General features: G+C 45.2%; 1 protein-coding gene across 5 annotated transcripts in view; it reads left to right on the top strand.

Annotated features, from left to right (window-relative positions):
- The window catches only part of DYRK2 (dual specificity tyrosine phosphorylation regulated kinase 2), a 39,585-nt gene extending 16,226 nt beyond the window's left edge, over positions 1 to 23,359 (top strand). Inside the window, exons 1-3 of one of the 5 annotated variants that reach the window (XM_024992482.2) lie at positions 8,570 to 9,039; positions 9,670 to 9,818; positions 17,808 to 23,359. In XM_024992482.2, the coding sequence (XP_024848250.1) occupies positions 8,991 to 9,039; positions 9,670 to 9,818; positions 17,808 to 19,409 (1,800 nt within the window). In that variant the 5' untranslated portion in view covers positions 8,570 to 8,990 and the 3' untranslated portion in view covers positions 19,410 to 23,359. Of the gene's footprint in view, positions 1 to 4,286; positions 4,403 to 7,005; positions 7,119 to 8,569; positions 9,040 to 9,669; positions 9,819 to 17,807 lie in introns of those variants that run through there. The other 4 variants (XM_059886940.1, XM_059886939.1, XM_024992483.2 and 1 more) reach the window with 4 other exon arrangements.
- The last annotated feature ends 2,240 nt before the right edge of the window (positions 23,360 to 25,599 follow it).

Below are 25,599 nucleotides of genomic sequence, written 5' to 3'. Positions count from 1 at the left end.
GTGTTGGAGCTTCAGCTTTAGCATCAGTCCTTCTAATGAGTATTCATGGTTGATTTACTTTAGGATGGACTGGTTTGATCTCCTGACAGTCCAAGGGACTCTCAAGAGTCTTCCCTAGCACCAAAGTTCGAAAGCATCAATTTTTCGGTGCTCAGCCTTTTTTATGGTCTGACTCCCACATCCATATATGACTACTGGAAAGACCATAGCTTCGACTATACAGATCTTTTCTGGTAAAGTGACGTCTCTGCTTTTTAATACGTTCTCTAGGTTTGTCATAGCTTTTCTTCCAAGGAGCAAGCTTCTTTTAATTTCATGAGTGCAGTCACCATCCTCAGTGATTTTGGAGCCCACCCAAAATAAAATCTATCACTGTTTCCACTTTTCCTCCATCTATTTGCCATGAAGTGATAGCACCATTTATTCTTATTTATAATACCTTATTTTCTCCTTGAGTGATTGGTAAATCTTCTCTATAGACAACTGAGAAACGGCATGATGGGAGAATCTTCTTGGGTCCAAACATTTTTTAAGTTATGTCTCACTTTTAGCAGATCATTCAATGAGCTTTATTGTAAAATTCATAGATAAGTAGTTTTAAGAATTGTGTCTGCTTCTGAAACCCAGATATAGCAAGGAAACCATCTGCCCCCTCCATTACTTCTGGCCTCTCCCCATTTCAAAGACCTCTCTCTTGAGCTCTAGTGAAAGTGAAAAGAATTAGTCACTCAGGTGTGTCTGACTCTTTGCCATCCCATAACCCACCAGACTCCTCTTGTCCATCAAATTCATCAGGCAAGAATACTGGAGTGGGTTGCCATTCTCTTTTCCAGGGAATCTTCCCCACCCAGGGATCAAACCTGGGTTTCCTGCATTGCAGGCAGATTCTTTACCCTATGAGCCACCAGGGAAGCCCCCTCCAGCCAAATTGATCTGCATTTCTTGCTTAACATGGAAATCTCCAGTGGCTCCATGTTTCCATCTACACCGAGTAGAAACTCTCCCGTCCAGCTTCCACTGTAGTCTGGGACCTGGGCACACACACTCTCCCGTCCGCCATCTTATTTTCTGTCCTCTTCTCTACTCTAGGGGCTCTTGCTTCTCCAGTGCTGATTCCCACTTCTCTGCCTACCCCAACATTGTTCCCCTGACCCAGAGTGCTTTTTCTTCTGCTTAAGAGAAGCCTGCCCATTATGGCACCCCACACCAGTACTCTTGCCTGGAAAATCCCATGGATGGAGGAGCCTGGTGGGCTGCAGTCCGTGGGGTCGCTGAGAGTCGGACACGACTAAGCGACTTCACTTTCATTTTTCACTTTCCTGCATTGGAGAAGGAAATGGCAACCCACTCCAGTGTTCTTGCCTGGAGAATCCCAGGGACGGAGGACCCTGGTGGGCTGCCGTCTATGGGGTCGCACAGAGTCGGACACAACTGAAGTGACTTAGCAGCAGCAGCCCATTTTATGAGGCCCATTTAGAATACGAAGATCAAATTCTATCTTTTCCAAGATTCCTATACTGACTTTTCCAACAAACCCAGATCCTTCTGGCCCTTGCAGGTTCTATGATATCTAGATCCCATAACCTATACTATATAGGACTTATATATATGTTATCCTCTGTATCACTTAAGTGTGCTTAGTTGCTTCATCATGTCTGACTCTTTGTGATCCTTTAGACTGGTAGTCTGCAGGCTCTTCTGTCCATGGAATTCTCCAGAATACTGGAGTGGTTTGCCATTTCCTCCTCCAGGGGATCTTCTGACCCAGGGATCAAATCCGCGTCTCCTGTGTCTCTTGATTTGTTGGCAGATTCTTTACCTGCTGAGCCTGTTGCTTACCTTCTTTACTTGCTGGGGAAGCTCGATTATCACTTAGGACCCAGTGGAAAAAAACATGACACAGAGTTTAGCTAAAAGACTATGTGCAAAAGTATGGGTTGGGTAAAGAGAAATAAGCAAAGGAAAATGAAGCAGCATGGAGCTAGCAACTTCAGGAAACTCTTAACCATCTGTAGGCTTGAAAGGGCAAGGGAACTGAATGGTTTAAAGAATTCCAAGCTGTAGCTGTAGGAAAGGGCTATCGGACAAGAGCTGAGGCCAAGGAACCTGGCCTGTCTGTGACAAGCTGTCATGGCAGGAAGACAGGAAGATCAAGAGCTTGACCTCATTGTCCTGAGCCTTGGGTCTCTTGCCAGAACTTTCCATCAGCTAAATCCAGCTGGAAGCCAGTGGATATGAGAGCCCATTGATGCTGTCTGTAAAGCCCCCCGTGGCACAGAGTAGGGTGCAAAGAGTGGATCTGAGGGGCAAAAGGAAAACACGCAACATGTGGTCTTTATGTGGGGTTGAAAAGTTTCCTGGAGTGTAAGTTTTCTCCCAAACTAGACTTAAAGGGTAGAGACCATGACTTGTGATTGATCTTTGTCTTCCACAGTGCTTAGCTCAGTGTGAAATAGGAAAAGTGTCAAAATGCATATACATTGAGATTGTATGAAAAATAAAGGGGGAGAGGGCTGGTTCTAACCTCCCACACCTTTTTTTTTTTTAATTGGAGGATAATTGCTTTGCAATATTGTGTTGGTATCTGCCACACAACAACACAACATAATTATAGGTGGTGCTAGTAGTAAAGAAGCCACCTTCCAGTGCAGGAGACGTAAGAAGTTCAGGTTTGATCTCTGGGTTGGGAAAGTCCCTTAGAGGAGGGCATGGCAACCCACTCCAGTGTTCTTGCCTGGAGAATCCCATGGATATAGGAGCTTTGTGGGTTACAGTCCATAGAGTTGCAAGGAGTCGGACATAACTTAAGTGACTTAGCACACATGCGTACATATATATGCAATCTCCCTTCTCTCTTGAACCTCCTCCTCCCTATTTCCCACTTTTGGTTTGCTATCTTTTGAAGCATCTAAGCCTTACTTTCCCAACTCAAAGTAAAATCCAGTTTCCTTAATGTGGCTTTAGCTGTCCCTCTGACCTCAACCCTGTGACTTCCTAGCTCTTGCCCCTGCCACTACTCTAGCCATATGCCCTCTAGCTATGCCCCAAGTATATTTCCACTTCAGGGCCTGTGCATCTGCTGGGCCCTTTGCCTGCAGATTTCCACATGCTTTGTACTTCTTTCAAGTCTGCTATAATGTTGTCTTATCAGAGAGGCCTTCACTGATGATCCTCAGTAAAACAGTACCATCTCCCATTTCTCTGTCCCCTCTTACCTCACATCATGTTCTGTACAGTATTTACCACTCTCTGACATGTGATATATGTATTGTCCATTACTTGTTATCCTCCTTGCAACAGAAGACAAGACCTATGGAGCAAGGATCTTATTTTGCTTTGTTCCAAATACCAAGATCAATGCCTGTCATGTAGTAGGAGCTGATAATTGATTATATACATACATATATAGTTCCCCACCCCCCCACTATTCAAAGTACAGCATTCTTTTGAAACCTTTCATAAGCCAAAATGGCATCAAGTGGAGAAATAGTGACCTTAGGACATACCCTGCTAACAAAGGAGCAGAATAAGTCCAGATAAAGCAGACAGGTTCAAAGCGATGGCAGCTTTGGGCTGAGATGCAGTTTCAGGGAAAGGAATTTTGTGGCATCACTCTGGTTCCTTGAGCTGTGTGATGCCTTTAAAAACTCATTGCAAAACAAATGTTGAAGGGTGTTGTTTTTGCTTTCTTTTTGTTGTTGTAAAAATGAAAATCCTGTTTGGATTTCTTTCTGTTAGGGAAAGCAGGTACTCTTATAGGTCTTTTGTAGAAGTAAAGTGGAGTGGAATCCCTTTTCATTGTTTATAAGTTTGAATGTGGATGCTCACCCTTAGCCCATCCTAGGCTAAGCTAAACTGTGCACCATTTAAATGTTTTTATTGAGTCTGTGCTAAGGCAAGCCAGGAGCAGTGCCCATTGCAGCCCTGGGCACCCGCTCCTTCCCACTAGCCCCTTCCTAGCTTCAGATTCCTGGAGAAGGAAATGGCAACCCACTCCAGTATTCTTGCCTGGAGAATCCCAGGGACAGAGGAGCCTGGTGGACTACCGTCTATGGGGTCGCACAGAGTTGGACACGACTGAAGTGACAGCAGCAGCAGCAGCTTCTAGATAGCATTACTTTTGGTTAGAGTGTCACCAAAGATCCCAAGAGCTGGAACTACAGGTCCTGTCCCCTACTCTTCTCTGGCTTGCAGAATTGTACCACTGTTTCTTTTACAGCAGACTTCCCAGGATAGAGTCACTCTTGGAGTTGCTGTACTATTCTTATTTACTCATTCCTTACCAGGTACAAGGACCTGCATGGTTGCTGACGTCCTGGAATCAGCTTGTTTCTGGCTGGTAGCTCCCAGTGTGGCCTGGTGATCCTGTCTCCTGGTGACTGACTCTACTAGCGAGTGCTCTGTAAGTTGAGCCAGTGGCAGGGGATGCCTGGCCTGGGGGCCTGCTGCTGGGGGCCCTACCTAGTGATGGCCCTCCTATCCCTCTGAAGCTCCTGGACACACTGGGCACCACTCTGCTGGCACTTGTCCTGGTGGCATCAAAGGTAGAGGCCCCACACAGCACTCTCCACATCCAGGATATAGCTTTCTCTTTTCTCTTCTTACTTCTTTTTAACATTAACTCTGGCCTTAGGATGCAGTTGGAAAAAAAGCAGATGAACCAGCCCTAAGAAATGCTGGACAATATGCCTAGCCTTTCCAGACACCTAGTTCACCTAGGGGACAAATGCATCCCCCTTTCCCAGGACTAAGGAAACTGGCTCTGTAAGTACCCTGACCAGAACACCACCAACCTGCTTAGACACTTCAGATCACCAGCTCTCTAGTGGTACAGACATTTCCTCCAGATTTCCATACCAGCAGTGGCCACAGAGGCAAATGCAAACACCAGTGGCCATTTGGTTATGACATCCATGCCCCCTACACCTGAACTTCAGGCCATGTGGTCTTCATATTCTTCTCTAGATGGTTCTGGACCTTGGTGATGGACACAGGGATGATACCATCAGTAAATGCTACCCTTCTAAGGGGCGTTAGGCCTAACTGACAGGTCTAGATTATCCAAAATGAGTCAGTTTCTTAGGAATTACCTTAGTTGCTTTAAAAGACTGTACTTTGTTTTCACATTTCCATAGCTAGTAAAGTTTCAGATCATTCTTACCCCAAATGTATCATCAGTATCCCTAACCTTATGAACATAGCAGTACTCTCTCTCCCTGCCACTTCCAGCTTCCTCTGTTCTGAATTGCTTATGCTTCTCCCAAAGGACACTATGTTTTCTTCTATTTGGTGCCACTGCACATCCTATTCTTCTGCCTAGAATGTCCTAGCCTGGCTTGTCTGAGTGCCAACCTCCCACATATCTTTAACATCACAGCACTTTTGAGGCCAGTCACCACTTAAGCTGAAGTCATGATTCCTTCCCATGGACCACCACTGTGCCTCCTGCCTGCCTTGATTTCTGTCCCATCACATCATTAAGTATCTCATCTCCCCTACTGGATTGTGATTATTAATATCCATGGCCAGAGCCAAAGATTCTTTATTTAAATGTACAGCTCCAGTATCAATAGTGTCAAAAATATGTTAGGTGCTTACTGCTTATTGCTTCATTGAATAACAGAATGAGGTCCTAACAGACTGCCTGACTGAAGCCTTTCCCACTGCATCTGATGATTCATCCTGTCCTCTAGGCCCAGCACATACTAAATTCTTTGTAAATGTTTCTGGGATAAAGATATTAAGTGAGTGAATAAGTTTTGAAACCAGCAATGTTCTTGTACATTTCCAATTTTCTCTATGATCAGCACTTTTCCTAGTGAAGAATCAACTCCCTTCTACAAGACACCAGGCTGAATTCCCCAAAGTTTCTTTCTCGCTCACCCTGCCTACCTGTTATTTCAATCTGGATTTTGTAAACATTCAGAGCAGTAGACATTTTTACAATGGGCAAGAACCAAAGAGCAGAGTCTTACTGAGTGGAGCCCCTGATGTGGTTACTATTAACATCAATACAGCTCTGGTCTGGCTATGAGTTGTGACGATTAAATACGATAGTATTTGTGAAAGGGTTCTATACAGAGATTAATGCAGTGTAATTTTGCAATGTAATTTTGTAATGATGCATTAGAATAATAAGGTTTGAGGGTAACTCCTAGAATTCACCTAGTTCATTCTCCTTGAAAGCTCGGATAGTGCTTTTGTTCATCTTTCTATATTTGCCATTAACACAGGTTGGAGCCATCAATAAAAAATAGAATGAGAGAAGTCCAAGCAATTGTAAATACTAATTCAGAGGTCAGTAAGAATAAGATTTTTAAGTCTTTGATTTGAAAGGTATAGCATTTATAATTAAAATAGTGAAAGATATTAGACTAATTGCAAATTTTCCTTAAGAAAGCAAAAAATTAAAAAATGGAAATTGCACTTGTCGTGTCATAAAGCAATATACTAGGAAAAGTTCTCTAAACATACAGTTTTTCTTTGATCAAAGTTAATGATTCATTGTGTCCCTTCCCTGGAAAAAAAGTCAGTGTTCCTTTTCCTCATGTTTAATGTGGAAATTAATATTATTAATATGGATTTCACAAACTATGACATCTAGCAGTTATTGTTTTTCTCATTCATGAAAAAGCAGGAGAATATTTAGCTTCTGTTGAAGTAATATAATAATTATTTGAGTAAAATAACTGTCACATTATATCAAAATTGAATTTTTGGCTTCACATTTTTCATTTGAACATCAGTTGTATGGAAGGCTCATTAAGAAAAGGAAAACAGTATGAAAACAATTGTTTTGAAAGGGAAGGAAGGAAAAGAGGTGTGAGGTTTGTTAAAAAGCCAAGGTAGTGTAACAGAGAGCAGAGTTAGATTAGAGGGACTCAGAAAATGAGTTCTAGCTTCAACTCTGCTACTAAGGAATCTCTTTTCATTGAGAATACTGAATATGTTTCCCCAGGTGAATCTGAATGTGATAGCCTGTGATGACAAGCAAAGGGGACTATCCTCTTCTGGGACCAGATCAGGACCAGATTCTTTTGTAAAGGCTTATTACTGGATTGACTGTTTCACTGTGGTTCTACTTTATTAAGAGAAGGCACAGACAGGACCCGTTTGAGGTACATGTTACCAGTCACAATTTTATGCTTTGCCACCTGTTCTCTCTGCCAGTGCCCTCAATCCTTGCTGTCCCGTATGGGATCCCTGGAGACTCTGAGAGGGTCACACTGTAACTCTGAAACACCCATTTGGGGGCATTTGTACAAAGCTGAGAGTGATGTTGCTGGCAGGTTGCTATGACAATTTGCAAACAGTAGAGGGGATGGGTCCCCATTCTGATTTGAGTCTGCACTAGCTCAGGCCTGCACACTTGATCTGGCCAGCGGCCGCAGAGTCCCAGGACAGACTTAACGGACCCAGGCCGCCAGGAGAAGTTCAGAAACCAGGCAAATCTTAGGAAGAAAGCGCAAGGCAAGCTTCCCGCTTCCCATCTCCCCTCCCGCTGAAGTAACAAAACCTGTGACCTTTGCACAAAGGCCTGTGCCACAGACGACACGAGGCGGGTGTGAGAAGGGCAAGCAGTTTTTCCGTCTGCAAGGGAAAGAGAGGCTGTATATAGCAAAATAAAAAGGGAAATTCTCCACGTGTCTTGGATGGGAAAGGGAAAGAGACTTTGTGTCTCTGGAGGAGAGGAATTGAAGGTATCGCTTAGGAAGGTGTGTCTCTCCCAGTGGCCGCGCAGGGAAAGGCTCGGAGTTGTTAAGGAAATGGGAGGTGTCTTTGATGTTTATTTTTGCCTAGCAACCCACAGCCAGCTGCTTCCCCGGCAGCCGTCCACACGCGCCTCGCTGCCTCCCCTCGTCCTAGCGACTGGAGAGCGGTCATTTGGTGTCAGTAAACCGGGGAGGGAGTATGTGTGGTGGAGGTGGAAGTGGAAGCGGGAGGGGAGCCCCCTCCTTGGCCCACGTTCTGGGTCACCAGGCTAAGGCTCGGTCCTCCAACGGGGCTAGACTTACCTTAGCCAGGTGACCCTTGCACAACTAAGTTATTTCCATGATCAGATGGGGCGATGGGGTGGTTAAGCCACTGGGACCCGGAAGGCGGGGAGGGGGGCGGGCAGTATTGTCTGTGAGCAGCCATTAGGTTCGGAAAGCTGAAAATGCATACGTGTTTGGGGAAAGCGCTCGGAAGAGGAGGGGGGTTTTCTGCAGCGATTTCGGTGGGAGGGAAGCGGTGGTGGGTTGCGCTGGGCGGGGAGAGGACGAGGCCCGGGAGGGCAGAAGGTCGTTAGCTGAGGCGCCGAGGGGAGCAGTGCAGATGGCCGGAGGGGGAGGCGAAGGGCGAGAGGAGGTTGCAGAGTTTTCCGGGGAGTGGAGGGGTGTCTACGCCGACGACTGGAGGCGGGGGCGAGCAGGGAGGGACTTCGGTGGGCGGCTAGGTGGGGGAGGGGTGGGCGCGGGAGTGAGTGGCGCGGCGGCGGTGGGGGAGCCCGGGGGTGGGGCCTGCCCGGCGGCGGAGGGAGCGGGGGCGGGGCTGCCCTCCTGGGCCGAGCGGCGCGCGGGCTCCCGGCGAGTGTGCGCGGGGGCGCGCCTGCGCGGGCCCGGGAGGAGGCTCCCAAGCTAGTCGGCCCAGGCGGCGCAGCCCGCCGCTCCCCCGCGCCCTATGTGAGGGAATCGGGGAGGCCCGCGGCGCACCGGGGAGGGCGAGGCATGTGCACGGGCCGGAGGGAGCTGAGGCCGCCCGAGGAAGAGGAGGACGGCGGCGGCGGCGAGGAGAGCGGGGGGCTCGCGGCGGCGGGCCCGGGCCGAGGGGATGCAGCGGACTGTGTGTGTCTGGCTGTAGCTGACGCGAGGCGGCGAGGAGGCGCCGGAGATCCGCCAAAGGGGCAACCAGGGGCCGGCCGCGGTGGCGGCCGCGAGAAGTAGCAGCAGGACGGGCGGCGGCGGCGGCGGAGACGGCAGCCTTGAGATGCATTTTCTTCTCCAGCGGCCATGTTAACCAGGAAACCTTCGGCCGCCGCTCCCGCCGCCTACCCGACCGGTAAGGAGGCCGGGGCCCCGCTGCCCGCGCCGGCCACCGGGCCAGCCCTCGTGGCCCCGCTGCCCGCGCCGGCCACCGGGCCAGCCCTCGTGGCGCCGGCGCCCGCTGCCAGCAGGACCTCGAACAAAGTCTGCGCCGCGGCTGGGCGGCGCGGGATTCCCCGGGTGGACGGCGCGCCCTCGCCTCGGCTCATTGTTAACACGCGGGCCCCGAGGCTCCTCGGAGCGGAGCCCTCCGGCCGGACAGGACCCGTTCCTGACCTCCCAGTCTGGGGCTCGGTGATGCGGCGGCGCCCGGGTCGGCAGTCCAGTTCTGCTCCGGGCCTACGGACGCCCGCAGAGTGGACCGCCGGCCCGGCCCAGCCCGGCTCCCTGGCGGGGTCGCGAACTCGTTCGAGCGGGGGAACCCTACCTAACTTTGCAGCCGCCGAAGCCCCGCCCGCGGGCGCGCCGGGTTTCTGCGTCCCAGGCCTCCCGCCGCTCCCCGGGCGCTCGCACTCAAGGTCCCTGGCTCGGCCCGGGGCAGAGCGGGCTCCGCAGCCTGGAGGGGTGGGGTGGGGCGGGGCCACGGGGTCCCAGTGACTTTCTCCCCCTTGACCCTCTTTTGTCTCCTCCCGCGCGTGGCTGCCAGGCCGAGGAGGGGACAGCGCCGTTCGCCAGCTTCAGGCTTCCCCGGGGCTTGGTGCGGGGGCTCCCCGGAGCGGAGTGGGGACCGGCCCGCCCTCCCCCATCGCCCTGCCGCCTCTCCGAGCCAGCAACGCTGCCACCGCAGCCCACACGGTGAGACCCAGCCCGTGGGCGGCTGGGAGGGGGACGAGGGGCGGGAGAGGGGCCCGGGGCACCAGCACCCGTACTTGGGGGCGTCTGCAGCCGGGAGAGGGGAGAGAGGTCGAAGTGCGAGTGTCTCCACGCCCCTGGCCAGTGGCCTCTCCGGGACGCCGCCCTCTGGAACTTGGGCGAGCCCAAAGCTGCAGCCACAAAGGAGGATTCGTGGCACGGGCCCCTCACTTCCCTTCTGGAGCCCGCCCACCCCTGCGCTCCCCTTCCTTCGAACTTCCTCCGGCTCTTTTCCCCTCTTTTTTTTTCCCCCGTCTTTGCTTCCTCGAGCTCCTTTCCCCGACCGGATAAACATCCCTCCCCCTCCGCCACCACGTTGGGTAGTGGATATTTATAGAAATAGATCTGTGTTAGGGTCAGCCCGGCTGTCCTGCCCGGAAAATAGATCCCCCAAAGAGCCTCGCAGGCCTGGCCTCAGCCAGCAGGGAGCACCGCCAATTGTCCCCCGCGTGTGGAAGCATGTTTTATGAGTGCTACAGGTTTGAACATAGCAGAAATTGTAATTAACATTAACAAAAATAAGAGCCGCAGCAGCAGTCAAAACAAGCCACCCCTGTAGGTTTCTGCAGTTGGGTATTATTCAGAAGGAAAGGGCCAGCTTTGCTTCCCAGGGAGGTGGGAAGGGCAGGGCACTTGACAGGGCCAAGAGGGAGGTGAGAGCCCAGCACCAGACCGGTGGCTGCAGAGATCAGCAAGCTGGACTTGACTTCAGCGTGTACCTCTTTTCTCAGTCCCAGAGAGAGCCCTTGGATGGTGGCTGACAGCCTAGCAGAGCTGTGCACCGGAGGAGGTGATGGTTTCCAGGGACTTGTTTACATATTCCTCTGGATCTTTCAGAGGAAACGCCTAAGATGGTTCTAAATGAGGGGCGCTTGCTAGGGATATGGCTTTGTTTGCCAAGTGAAAGTTAAGTTCTTGTAGAATAGGCCATTTCTAGCCTACAGAGGGGTAGCTCTGAAGGTCATGTGCTATGCGGAAACTTGTTTATCAGGGGAGAATTTGTGAGGGAATGGCCAAAGTGGAATGTTTTCTGTTAGACCTGAACATCTGTGTACAGTTCCACAGGAAAATGTTTTCTTGTTAAATCTTCTCTCTCTCCTCCTCTTTCTGTCTCTCATGACACATCTAGACCCAGGGGCTAAGAATTCACTGCACAGAAGTTAACCAATCTGTTGGGGCTGTGGTTGATGGAAGCGAATCAGTAGACTGCTGATTCTGCGTGTTCTTGTCACGGTGATGTTTTAGTTGAGAAATTGCCATTGGGTTTTAGGTGTTTCAGTTTGTTTGTTTGGTTTGGAATCATCTGACAACTTGGAAAGTATAACATCCAGTTTTTTTCCATGTCTGAATGTGATCACATGACTTGGTGTGACCTGGAAATGAAATACTACTGGGTTTGCATCTGGATTCTGGTTTTCTAAGAGTGGGCTTTGCTTGATCAGAACCTCTTTGCAAATGAAATGTGTATAAGATGATGGAAAATGAAAGGTGACTACTAGAGGAGTAGTCTGTGGGAGACCAGAAATGAAAAGATATGTGGGTGCTTCTCAGCTCTCCTAATGATAGTGCTTGTATTTTACTGTGGTGTCTATTTGATTCACCTAAAACTTCAGTGTGCCATTGATTAGAAGCTTGGTTTTGAAAGTATGAATTTTGGTTCTGGTTGTTGTTTAGTTTTGGTTTTAAATATTTACAGAATATCGCAGACTTCCTCAAATGGGTGAGTAAAAGGACCACGGGGTTTTATTTGGTTCTGCTCCTTCATTTTTTGGATGAGGAGAGCAGACAAGTTAACTGGTTTGGTCGAGATGCCTGAGCTAGTTTCTGTGAAACCTGGAGCTAAAGCCCAGGCCCTCCTGAGTTCAGCTTTACATACTGCTTGACTGCTAATTTTAGGAAATTGAACTGGTTTCTTTATAAAGGCACAAACCTTAAAGATCCATGTTTCTGTATGTCTTTGAGATTTTTAAAAGTTTTTAGTTTTTAATTTCACAGGAGTTACAACTAGGAATAGCTATTAATGATTGAGTAGGGGAAGCATTATGAAGAAGAAACTAGTGTTTGCCTATGTTTTCCCTTGTGAGTGATGTAGTAGGTAGATAAATATATGACTGAGAATTATAAACGTTGGAATTTATCTAGTGCATTGCCCTCTTGTTCCTTGTCTCCATGGATATCTTGTACATTAGTCATTTTGTGTATCTCTTTTGGTCCTAAAAGCATACATACCTAGTAACTATTCTGATTCTTAATAGTTTTTTCTTTTTAATGTTTTATGGGGGATATTAATTTGCTTATTTTTAAAATTCTGAAATATTAGTATTGTATCACTTTTATAACTGCTTAATGTTTAAAGCACTCTCCAGTTACCAGTTTTACTGTTGTAAAATAATTGGAGTTGAAGAATGAATATTCCATTTTAAAAAATAGTAGAGTTTGGTAGAAGAAAAGTAGACATTTGACTCAGGGCCACACAGACCATCAGTGTTTGAGGAGGAGCTAAAATTCCGATCATTTTGGACTCAGTTCTATTCCCATAACACCATATAGCATTTCTAAGATGACTCCAGTGAAATTTGAAAACTCCCAGAAATGTTAACACAGGGAAGTATGTGCAATTTTCCCTTTTATTTTTGGAAGAGATTAAAACTACCAAATTGGCTAGACTATTGTTCTTATATAATTTTTAGTGCAAAAATGTTTCATGGTCAACGAGGGCTTTTTTAGGTATCTCTGCTTTAATCCATACATTTTAGGTATCTAACAATTACATCCACTCACTGTGTTATTTTTAAATTCAACAGGCACTGTGCTAGATAGGCATTGGCCAAAAAGGAAAAAGCAAGTAAGAGGTTTTAAACATCCTTAAGTTTATGGTATAGTTCTGGCCTATGTATTCTGGAAATGTTTTGGCATTTCTAGGGTTTCTCCCCCACTCCCCCGCCTTTTATAGAACAGTTAATTGAGCTTCTGACCCAGGTTGTGATTGTAGATTCCTATGGTGTGTAAGACAATATCCTCCTTTACTGCTGCTGCTAAGTCGCTTCAGTCATGTCCGACTCTGTGTGACCCCATAGACGGCAGCCCACCAGGCTCCCCCGTCCCTGGGATTCTCCAGGCAAGAGCACTGGAGTGGGTTGTCATTTTCTTCTCCAGTGAATGAAAGTGAAAAGTGAAAGTGAAGTCGCTCAGTCGTGTCTGACTCTTCGTGACCCCGTGTACTGCAGCCTACCAGGCTCCTCCATCCATGGGATTTTCCAGGCAAGCGTACTGGAGTAGGTTGCCATTGCCTTCTCTGCCTCCTTTACTGGAGCCCCTCAAATGAATTTCCTTAACATCTGGAAAGTTTTTAAGATTCCACATGTCACTTTTAGGTATTTAGTTGATGCTATTATTCTTTTAACGGGCTGTCCTTGCCTCCATGTCTCTGCTTATGTATTGCAATCCTAACATTTTTGACTTGAGTCACCAGGGACAAGTCTTGATTCCCTGGGTGTTAACTTCATGTTTTGTTATGAAGGTACAAAGGTAGTTGTCAAGAATAACTTAAAGAGGTGAGAGTTTAAAAGGAGTTACTGACATACGTTCTTCCATTCAGCAGAAATTGACTGAGTGCTTACTGTATGCTTGGGTTTATGTCAATAAGGATTTAAAAAGATAAGAGGTGACCCCACCCTGGAACTGCTCACATCCTGGTTGGTATATCAGGTTTGAAAACAGGTGTGAAATGAAATAAGTATTTTAATATATCAGTGCTCTGTAAGCACCCTGGAAGGGAAGGGGACCTTTTCAAAGAGGAGTTGAGAGTTGAACTGGCCATTGAAGGGTGAGTAGGAGTTTTCCACATGGCCCACGTTAACAAGATTTCAAGCAGCACTTGGAAAGGATGATAGTTCTAGCTCTCCTTTCAGTTCAGTTCAGTCGCTCAGTCGTGTCCGACTCTTTGCAACCCCATGAACCACAGCACTCCAGGCCTCCCTGTCTATCACCAACTCCCGGAGTCCACTCAAACCCATGTCCATTGAGTCGGTGATGCCATCCAACCATCTCATCCTCTGTTGTCCCCTTCTGCTCCTGTCCTCAATCTATACCAGCATCAGGGTCTTTTCAAATGAGTCAGTTCTTCACATCAGGTGGCCAAAGTATTGGAGTTCCAGCTTCAACATTGGTCCTTCCAATGAATATTCAGGACTGATCTTCTTTAGGATGGACTGGTTGGATCTCCTTGCAGTGCAAGGGACTCTCAAGAGTCTTCTCCCAACACCACAGTTCAAAAGCATCAATTCTTCGGTGCTCAGCTTGCTTCATAGTCCAACTCTCACATCCATACATGACCACTGGAAAAACCATAGCCTGACTGGACGGACCTTTATTGACAAAGTAATGTCTCTGCTTACTCACTACTATACTAAGCACACTATGCCTTTTACCTTGTTTAACCCTCCTAACCCCCCTAATGAGGCAGCCTTGTTACCCTCTTTATACCGATAAGGGCCCTGAGGTTCAGAGAGATTAATTACTCAAGGTCATATAGTTTGAAGTGGTGGAGCTTAGATTCATTTCCCATGTGTCTAATTGAAAATCCCTGAACACCTAACCATTATGAAACATGACTTCACCGAAAAGAGAGGAATGTAAAAGAGAGTGGTGTCTCCATGGGTCGTAGGGAATCCAGCTTATTATTCTCAGAGAGAGTGTGACAGTGGTAGGTGACACTGGAAAGACTCAGGTCATTTAGGCTCAGCATTTTAGAACCTCATGTTCTTGCCTGTAAGTTCTTAAGTTCTTTGTGGAAATGGAGTGCCCACATGAGCCTTAAGCAAAGTCAAGGGCAGTGTGAGTGACATTTTCAGTGGTAACTCCAGAAACATCATGGAGAGAAGAGATGGTGAATTCTAGGCTTAGAAGCAAAAGGACACGTGAAGAGGGTGCTTCTGTTGTCCCAGTAAAAGACACAAGAACTCCAGGTGGGATAGCGAGGCTGGAGGGGAGTGGGTCAGTTAGAAATGATGGTGGGGCTCCATGGTGACTTGGGAAGGTACAGGAGATATGGAGATGGACTGAGTGACTATTCGGGAGGGTGGCTCATACGGTAAAGAATCTGCCTACGATGCAGGAAACCCAGATTTGATCCCTGGGTGGGGAAGATTCCCTGGAGAAGGGAATGGCCACCCACTTCAGTATTCTTGCCTGAAAAATCCCGTGGACGTTGATGCCTGTTGGGCTACAGTCCATGGGGTCACAAAGAGTTGGCCACAACTGAGCACAGCAGCACAGCGTTTTCTTGGTCAGAAATGCAGGGTTATGGGAGGAAGAAGTGGTTTGAGTGGGAAAAGTGCGAGTTGAGTTTGAGTTTGAGTTGAGTTGAGTTACCTTGTTTAACCCTCCTAATGCCCCTAATGAGGCAGCCTTGTTACCCTCTTTATACCGATAAGGGCCCTGAGGTTCAGAGAGATTAATTGCCCAAGGTCATATAGTTTGTAGTGGTGGAGCTTAGATTTATTTAGAATCTGGGTTTCCTGCATTGAGTACTTCATGGAGAAATACATGAGGAAGGCAGCTGATCTGTAGTTGGACACAGCGAGTCTTGAGTTCAGGAGTCATGGATTGGGCTTGTCTAAGCTGGAGGTGTTCTGGGAGTAAAAGCCATGAGCAACTTGAGGCTTGAACCCTGGGGGAACCCTGGAACCCTCCTTGATTGCTGCTGTGGAAGAGACCAAGAGTAGATAGTTGGGAGAGACAGAAGGTCATCCAATTAATTGGCAAACTCTAGTTCTAGTCACTCAGCTTTTGTGATGGTATTTTAAATTATGCAGAACATTAAAATTGCTATTATAAAAATTGAAGTCAGTTTCTGAAGCTTAGAATGTTTTACTTTGCCCTCTTTTTAGAACTTCCTATGGCTCCAAGGTCAATTTTGTCCCCAATGAAGCCTCATGCTTTTGTACTGTGTATACTGGTAATGTTGGTTTTTCTTCTGAAATCTCTCCAGGCTGCCCTGAAGAGAACGGTTCGCTAGGAGACATATATTTCTAATTTCAGGTCCTTTCATTCCTGGTACTTGAAAGACCACAGTGGGGAGGAGGAGAGGTACAGAGAGTGAGGCTTAGACAAAAAGCATTGGACAAGACTGTACTACTTTTATATATACATCCAGGACTTCCCTAATTCATTTTTATGAACTGCTTTGCTTTTGGCAAAGAATGAGGATAAAATAACTTGTCTGGCTACACTGACAGAAGATAAGTTCATTTAGCATAGAATACCATCTGTGAGTTTAGTAGAAGGGTTCAACTAGAAGTCTTGCAGAAATCTAAGAAGTAAAATCCCTCAGTCAATGAAATCCCACTTCAGACAGGCCCAAGTACTGAACTGTATTCTCCTTTGTTTTAGAAGATTGCAGAGAGAAAGCTCATGCCTCAGATAGTACATCAGTTAAAGAAAATTTGAAGGTCTTGGACTCCTAGTGAGATTGACTTGGAATTTCATTTTGTAATCTAGGTAGTCCCAAACCATTTCTTGAATTATAATATTACATAGAGCATTTCTATGCATTTAGTGATATGTAAAGCCCAAGAGATAGGGTTTAGGAGATGATGGGGAAAATACTGAAAGTTTAGGACTTCAGCTAATTGATTGTATACTCCTGAAGGGCTGTGTGGCCAGACCTCAGAGAACACTGAATGAATGAGATGGATCGCAAACAGCAAGTTCATCTTTAAGCTTTCATATAAAAAAAATCACCTGCTGGGATGCTTTTAAGACTTGTGAGTTATTGTCTGAGGCTGGCAAGAATTCCTAACTGGGAGGGGATCCTGGCTGTTAGTTCTCTTCCACCCCTCACCTCTTGGCCATAATAATGCTTGAGAGAAATCCCAAGTAGATTCTCTGTGAGAAGGCTGGGGCCCCCTGGCTTATGCCTTCACTTTTGTTCATACAGGAATGTTCAGGGATGGCTTGTGTGCCTGAAATAGAAATCGCTACATTGTATTCCTTGTTGGAAAGCTGAGTATCCCAGCAGCCGGGAGAAATACATGTTTTGAGAGAGCCAAGCCATTGACCAAAGGAAGGCCCGCCGAGTGAGGCGGTTGGATTGTTGGGCTGGATGGCCTTAAATGGTCATCACAGTCAGTACAGCCCAGAGACTTAAAAATAGGTTTGGGGTTTATAAGATACTACAGTGTATATCTACATGGGAATCTTTTCCAGCCTAAAAGTACAATTCTCTGCTTCTGGATCAAGTACTTTCCTAGGTATAATTAGTTTGATTTGCGAGTAGTGGAGAAGACCAAGAATGAAGACAGCAGTGCTCTCAGAATAGAGCTAAATTCCAGAGACGGAGTAGTAAACAAGACTGACCTGGTCCCTGCCCTCATGGCAATAAAGAAGCTACTAAGTGAAGTGTGAAAAATGTTGTAATCCAGGGGCGGGAGAGCCAGTAGAGTGCCCATGTGTTCATGCTCTTTCTGTATCCTTTCATCGTGATATCAAGTATGGGTTGAATGGAATGTCTATGATACCACAGTGCCTGTGCTAAATGTTAGGTAGAGAATGATGACCAAGAAACCTGATCTCTGCCTCCACTGAGAACTTATTCTAAGGACCCTGAAAACATGTACAGCAAACTCTTTGTTAGGTGCAGCAGTTCTGGGGTCCTTTCTTTTTTTCCAGATCCCTAGTTTCATAGCCATCCCCAGCCCCTCAGCCTCTTCTGCCTTTGAGGCTCTCTGCATCACGACGTCCACTCTCCCTGTGGCAATGTTGGTGAGGTCCCTGCTGCGTGCACAGCTCTTTCCTTTGAAGAAACCTGATACCGACTGTACATTCAAACCAAGTTGGATTTCGTAAAGGTGGGGGTGGGAGCCAACGTATAAAATAGCCCTTTTGAACGAACCTCTTCTGTTCCATTGATGTTCCCTCTCTGAATTCCAGATTGGCGGCAGTAAGCACACAATGAATGACCACCTACACGTCAGCAGCCACGGACAGATCCAGGTTCAGCAGCTGTTTGAGGATAACAGTAACAAGCGGACAGTGCTCACGACACAACCAAATGGGCTTACCACGGTGGGCAAAACGGGGTTGCCAGTGGTGCCGGAGCGGCAGCTGGAGAGCATCCACAGACGGCAGGGGAGTTCCACCTCTCTGAAGTCTCTGGAAGGCATGGGGAAGGTGAAAGCCACCCCCATGACTCCGGAGCAAGCGATGAAGCAATACATGCAAAAACTAACCAGCTTTGAACACCATGAGATTTTCAGCTACCCTGAAATATACTTCTTAGGTCCAAATGCAAAGAAGCGCCAGGGCATGACAGGCGGGCCCAACAACGGTGGCTACGACGACGACCAGGGGTCCTATGTGCAGGTGCCCCACGATCACGTGGCTTACAGGTACGAGGTCCTCAAGGTCATTGGGAAGGGGAGCTTTGGGCAGGTGGTCAAGGCCTACGACCACAAAGTCCACCAGCACGTGGCCCTGAAGATGGTGCGGAACGAGAAGCGCTTCCACCGGCAGGCGGCCGAGGAGATCCGCATCCTGGAGCATCTGCGCAAGCAGGACAAGGACAACACCATGAACGTCATCCACATGTTGGAGAACTTCACCTTCCGCAACCACATCTGCATGACATTCGAGCTGCTCAGCATGAACCTCTATGAGCTCATCAAGAAGAACAAGTTCCAGGGCTTTAGTCTGCCTCTGGTTCGCAAGTTCGCCCACTCCATCCTGCAGTGCCTGGACGCTTTGCACAAAAACAGGATAATTCACTGTGACTTGAAGCCCGAGAACATTTTATTGAAGCAGCAGGGTAGAAGCGGGATTAAAGTGATTGATTTTGGCTCCAGTTGTTATGAGCACCAGCGGGTCTACACATACATCCAGTCCCGTTTCTACCGGGCCCCGGAAGTGATCCTTGGCGCCAGGTATGGCATGCCCATCGACATGTGGAGCCTGGGCTGCATCCTCGCAGAGCTCCTGACTGGTTACCCCCTCTTGCCTGGGGAGGATGAAGGGGACCAGCTGGCCTGTATGATTGAACTGCTGGGCATGCCCTCCCAGAAACTGCTGGATGCATCCAAACGAGCCAAAAATTTTGTGAGCTCCAAGGGTTATCCTCGTTACTGCACTGTCACGACTCTCTCAGACGGCTCCGTGGTCCTCAATGGTGGCCGTTCCCGGAGGGGGAAACTGAGGGGCCCACCAGAGAGCAGAGAGTGGGGGAATGCACTGAAGGGGTGTGACGATCCCCTCTTCCTTGACTTCTTAAAACAGTGTTTAGAATGGGATCCTGCAGTTCGCATGACCCCTGGCCAGGCTTTGCGGCACCCCTGGCTGAGGAGGCGGCTGCCAAAGCCTCCGACGGGGGAGAAGACGTCTGTGAAGAGGATCACTGAGAGCACTGGTGCTATCACATCCATTTCCAAATTACCTCCACCTTCCAGCTCAGCTTCCAAACTGAGGACTAATCTGGCACAGATGACAGATGCCAATGGGAATATTCAGCAGAGGACAGTATTGCCAAAACTGGTTAGCTGAGCTGAGCCCCCCGATGCTGGTAATTCTGAAAGATACGACATTGCTGAGCCTTATTGGGTTGAAAAAGAGTAGCTCAGACCTGTTTTTATTTGCTCAATAACTCGACTCATTTGTATCTTTTCGGCACTTGTTTTAATGTAAGAAAGTTTGTTTTGTTTTATAAAATACATGGGGACAATGCTTTAAGTTTTTATACTTTCTGAAACTGTTTTTGTGTTCTAAAAGTACGATGAGCCTTACTGTAATTAGTGTGGCAGAGTAATAAACATCAGTGGCAGGCCATTGATCATGTCATGACTGCCGCGCATCTACAGATTGGTGTCAGAGACATTCACTATGTCTTCATGGTTCATAGTGTATTCTCCCCAAGGTGATTGCCTCTGAAGGCCCCCCCGCCCCCAACAAGCCCTTCTCTCTCCACACTCCAGGGTCATGCACAGGTGCAGCATGTCCTGCTTTGTTTTCCATAAGTTACCTGGGTGGTAGTGATGGTGGGAGGAGGATGGTCAGGACGAAAATGATATTGTAAGAAAAATTGCACCTTAGAGGTTTTTTCCCCTGAAATAGTGCTCAGAGACAAAATCCCCACAGTTGAAATGCTCAGTTAGCATTTTGACGTTCTAAAGGCCAGCCAAGCAAACCTGGTGGATGAATGGAAATGCGTGTGTCCCTCCAAATTCTCCAATGTGATCAGTGAGCCATTTTGCAAAGAAGTCTCGTTTAACAGAATTTGGTTTTGCACCTAAAGTTAGAAATGTATTCCATGAACTAACTGTTCTTCCCTTCTCTTTGCTTTTCTCCCCGCTGTTCCTCTTTCACCACACATCTGTTGCTTGCATCTAATTTCTTTTCCTTCCGTCAAATACATATCCCAGACTGTTAATACAGAAAAGAGACATTTTTAGCTGTGATTATGACCATCTTTTTCATATTCCAATTTAAAAAAGAATAGCCTAGCTACTTAAAGTGGGGATTTCCATAGTCCAAAGACAGTTTAGCAGACTCGAGTGAGTTCACACTTCAGGTGCCACAGTAAGGTTCTTTTAGCCTGGGAAAGCATCACCTCTTTAAAAAGAAAGAGGATTGAAAATCCTCTTCTTCAACAGACGTCAATTGTCCTTGTCCAGCAAGGCCAATTTTAACAAAATCTAAGGAGGAAAATTTCAGCCTCAAGTTAAATGGTTTGACTTACTCTGTGCATCATTAGAAGAACCATAGACATTGCATTCCTGTTTTATTTTACTTTTGTTTGGATTGCACTTGATTGTTTTCATGGGAATGACACTTTACCTGTAAAAGTAACTCTTGAGAGTTAGGTAAAAGAATATTTTCTCCTCTGAATAATAATTATTTTCACAGTGAAAACTTCAGTATTTTATCACTAATGTATGAGCAGTGATACATATCAATTTCAAGGCACGTGGAAAAAAATTTAGTTATGTGCAATTTAATATAGAAAGATTTCTGCCTGTTTGGACAATAGGTTTGGGTAGTATAAAATAGGATAAATACTCTTTTATATGCACAGATATTATTGTATGGATTGCCTGTAAATTGATTTACAAGTACTTAAAGCATGGTCCCCAGTGAGGCCAAGAAAGTTTCCGGTTAAGTTCTTTTAATATTAATCCTACAGTTTCTCTTGCTTTAAAAAAGAAAAAGAGTAGTTTTGAATAAAACACTTTACTTATCTTGAGGCTTTGTCAGTTGATGGTGGAGAAAAATGCTCAGGAAATATTACAGATATTTGCCAAAAAATCAGTAATAAGATTAGCTTATTAATAAAGTAGTGGTGTTGATATTTGCTTTACTATTTAAGGGTGTCACTGATAAATTAATTTATACTTCTGTATTTAGAAATTATAGCTTCTTTCCCCTAGTCAAATTCTTTAGCCTGTTGTACACATTTCTGTGTAATCTATGGAAGTGCAATAATGTTAGTTGCATTTTAAATGATGCTCATGTGATCAGTCAGTGGCTTATAGAATTTAAAGATTGTGTATTATTAAAATTTTGGCTTAAAGGCATAAGAAGTGTAAGACTCGTGGTGGCTTTAGAAAACCATAAGCCTCTTAACGATGGTTAGTGTCTTTAGGTCATTAAAACAAACAGAAACATAAAGGCTATTTTCCCCTTGCAATGCTCCTCTTCCGCCGTATCCACTCTCAAGATTTTCACTGAAATAAATGAACCTGAGCCTGCCATTAATATGAATTTCCCTATAGAATGATTATCCATGTTAAAGTTTGTAAACAGTCTAATACTGCTTGTCTCCTCCCCCACCACACAGAACTGGTTCTTCACATGCCAACAGTGCATTTGTGACTGTGTTTATTCACAAATGTAACCGGAAGCTTTTAAGCCAAACTAAAATGTGCGGCACTGTGGGGCTCCCCCCACTGCACTTCCTAAATACAGTGAAACTCCCCTCATTCACAAAGAGCCACCACGTTCAGTGTTTAGTGATAGAGCTGCTTTTTAAGTCTAGCTTAATTATAATGTCAAAGAAAAAGACAAATGTTGCATCGTTGTGATTTTAAAACATAAATCAGTGAAGGGCTCTGATAGGCTAGTAGGAGTTGGCTTGGAAACAGTCCTTGGTCTCACAGGTTACCATTGTCTAGGGATGTCTGAGCTGTTTTCAGATTTAAGAGCACAGTGTGGTCTGGTCTTTGGTTGTGGTCTCATCTGGCTCCGTTTCTTGCACCCCCAGAGCGTGCATTACCACTTACGTGTGTTGCTACAACAGTGATGCAAGACAGTGTAGATTAACAGTAGAGGAGAAATTGTGCCCTTAGTGATAACAATGTGCCTTTTGTTCTGAATGCCATGTTGTAGGGCGTGCATTTTTTGGCCTCTTTAACTCTTTGAATACTAGGCAGTAAGAATGGAACCCACCTCTGCAAAGAGACATCTGTCTTAAACATCCAGATACTTACTGGCCTTAATAGAAACCATAAGGCGTAAATCATTGTCAAGCACCAAAAAAGGTCACCACTGGTTAGTTACACATGGAATTCCTATGTTTAAGGGGTTAAAGATGGTCTTTGTTGTATCTTAACATCAGACTGATTTTTTAAATATTTTTTTTTTTGTTATGCTAACACTAGACAAAAATCGACTGTATTTGTAAAAATTTACCTCAAACCATTTAATTTTATAGTGTGATTAATCCCAGGGCATTTGGTATGAACCAAAGTGCATTCCTTTTATATATGCCTGGCTCTAGTAAGGATGGCCAGGGATTTTTACAATTTGGGTGCAAGGCACTTAAGCCACTTTTAAACTTACTAGGTGGTTTGGAGTCATGTGGAAGGACTCCATCAGAATGTTAGGAAACACTTTAGGCACCAGTAGCATTGGGCCATATTGGAATCTTCAAAGTGTGAATTATTTTCAAGAGAGCATTCATTTTTGTAATTTTTTTCATCAAGAATATTCTGGTAAGCAGAAGACTTAAAAACAAACTGATTTGGTTGGTAAAGGTTTTAATATTGCCCAACATAATGCTGTGGTAGCATTAAAAAAAAAAGTATTTGTGAACTCTGTTTCTTAGGGGCTTGTACATCTCTGCTATGGACATAGATGAAATTAATTGTAATTATACTCAGCTCAACTGCTACAGTTATGTCTAGGCAGTGGCTTGGGTTTCTATCGAGCAACAACTTAGACACGTGACTGTAATATGCTGCAACTGTGTGTACTGAAAATATGTGAAAATGGTTGAATGTGGACTGTGTATATATGTATGTAAAAATTTCTGTGAGATGCTGCTGTCGCCACTTAACATGAAATATGTTCTAGTAGATTTTAATCCTAGTGGCCAGTTCTATGATACTGTATGTATTGTACAGCTGATGACAGGAGTAAGACTGTTCAGTGAATATTTGTTAAATTTTATTGTCGTGGCCAGAGATAATTTCAGAATAAAATTTTAATGTCCTACCTTACTTTTCTCCCCTTTTCTAACTATAATTTTACTCCTGATCCATTTCTGGTGTTAGTCTTGGTCTAGTAGCCTGGAGAGAGTTTAGAATACAAATATTTTTCAGCAATCACCAATTATTTTTTTATTAGTTCCATATAAATGTACAGATTCCAAGTCAGAAAGGCTAGAGTTTTAGTTAGATCACTCTTGCTTTTTCTCAATGTATTTTGTTCTTTTACCTATATTATTTTTGTGATCTTCTGCTATATTCTCTATCTTATATTTAGTATCTTGTAGAACTTCAGATCTTTTGTGTGTGTGTGTGTTTTAATTTCTTTTTAATTTTCAGGGCCTTGGGAGCAGAGTCGAAATTATTTCCCACTGGTCTTCATTCTCCCCTGTACTTAAAGTCCTGGTAAATTATTCTTAATGTGCTCACCAGCTCCTCCATATTTTTTTTAATGCTTATGCTTTTGCAGTTCTTGTACTCGTGGTCTCTTTGGTTCACATTTTTGGGAGTTTTTAGTGGCTCCTCTAGTCATGGCTGGATCAGAAAGTAAGGCCTGTGAACTGCAGCTAGCTCGTGATTTGTCAAGTTCAGTTAATACCAAGCGGAGAGTTTACTCACAGATGACAGTGAGCAGATGCTGTGGTAATTTGTCAGACATTGCAGGGTTATTATGTAGACAAATATTTCCCTCTTGTGGAAAGAACTACCTCACATTTTTATTTACACCCGTCCTGCCAGCAACAGCAGAGGAACTACTTAGTGCGGCTTCCTGCAGCAGAAGGGGGCTACGCCGAAAACGAGGGCATGCTAGGAGCTCCCAGCCCCAGGCTTGGTCTTATCACAGCCTAGGTCGTGGACTTCCGGAATTGCTTCTCTTGTTTCTCAGAGTTCTTACCCAGTGACAAAATACCAACCAACCAAGAAACCCAGTATATTTGATATGAATTTTTAAGAGATGTGCATTATGTATGAAAATGAAAGTTGATGCTAAAGCTACAGTTTAAAATACTGTCCAGATTTGACAGAGCAGATGATAGCTCTTGTTCATTCTCTATCATCAGATCTTCTCAAAGTTCTTTCTTAAATTCATATATGCTACTTTTTATTTGAATTTCTGTAATCTTTTGGAATAAATACATAAATATTCTTGGAACCTCAAAGTTGTCTTCAAACTAGCACTGGAGGGTGTTCCTAGCTGGCATTGGTATTGATGTTTTAGAGCAAGAGAAATTAGTTTATTTTCTGTTTTGGAAAAAGAACTGTTGAGAGAGATTTGAAAAAAGGGTATTTGTGACTTTGTTTCATTGCTGTTTTAAAAAAGTTTGAATTACACTGCATTTCTTTTGGGCAATTAGGCAAATAAACACTTGTCATGAGTGATGCTTAACACCTTCCAAAATGAAAAATGACTTGCCAGCGCATTACACATACATAAGAAAATTGCATCTTACTGCAAAGGATTTGGTTTCTTTGGTTTGTCTTTGACTTAGTGTTTTGCTGTGGTCACATCCTTAATATCTGCTACATATCGTATATATGGGAAGAAGAAACATAATTGCCATTCCTTTGCATCTCAAGGACATTTAATGAGCAAACTAAATTAATATTCATTCCTCTGAGGAAAGCTGACATTTTAGGAGTATTAACTAGCCGTCTATAGAAGGGAGCAACAAGACATATAACAACTCCCATGTGTTCCAGAGCTTCTTGTATGCTCTTTATGAAGAAAGCCTCCCAGATCTCATGGTGGTGTGTGAACATCACTTCAGCCTTGTTCATCCCTCTGAACTGTAATTACCCTAATTTGATAGAAGTGACTTGCTCCAAAGTGACTGCAAAAAAACGGCCTCAGGTTGCAATCAGATAAAGAACTTTGCTCTTGGACAATAAAGGAAAATCCCTAATTGTACATCACAACCAAAAATTTAGAAAGGGGAGAAATTTTGAGCTAGCAGTGGGCATTTCTATTATTTGAATAAATTGTATATCAGTTTCCAAGAATATTTTTTAAAAGGGGAGAAACTACAAAGACAAAGCAAAATGAAACTGAGGCCTAGGGTAGCTTAGTCTCTTGGTATATCTAATAGCTAAATGCACTGTCAGCGCACCCTTTAGTTAATTTAAGAAAGAGAGACTTCTCATATTGCCATATGGGGGGAGATTAATTATAATGGCTTTATTCTTTATTGTTCTTAACATATGCTTTTACATATGAATGTATGAAGATATTTTTGATTCTTCACTAAATCTCA

The sequence above is a fragment of the Bos taurus genome, chromosome 5 (genome assembly GCF_002263795.3).
Source record: "Bos taurus isolate L1 Dominette 01449 registration number 42190680 breed Hereford chromosome 5, ARS-UCD2.0, whole genome shotgun sequence".
NCBI lineage: Eukaryota > Metazoa > Chordata > Mammalia > Artiodactyla > Bovidae > Bos > Bos taurus.
The sequence above is the reverse complement of the archived record's forward strand: the minus strand, read 5'-3'. Positions and strand labels throughout refer to the sequence as shown.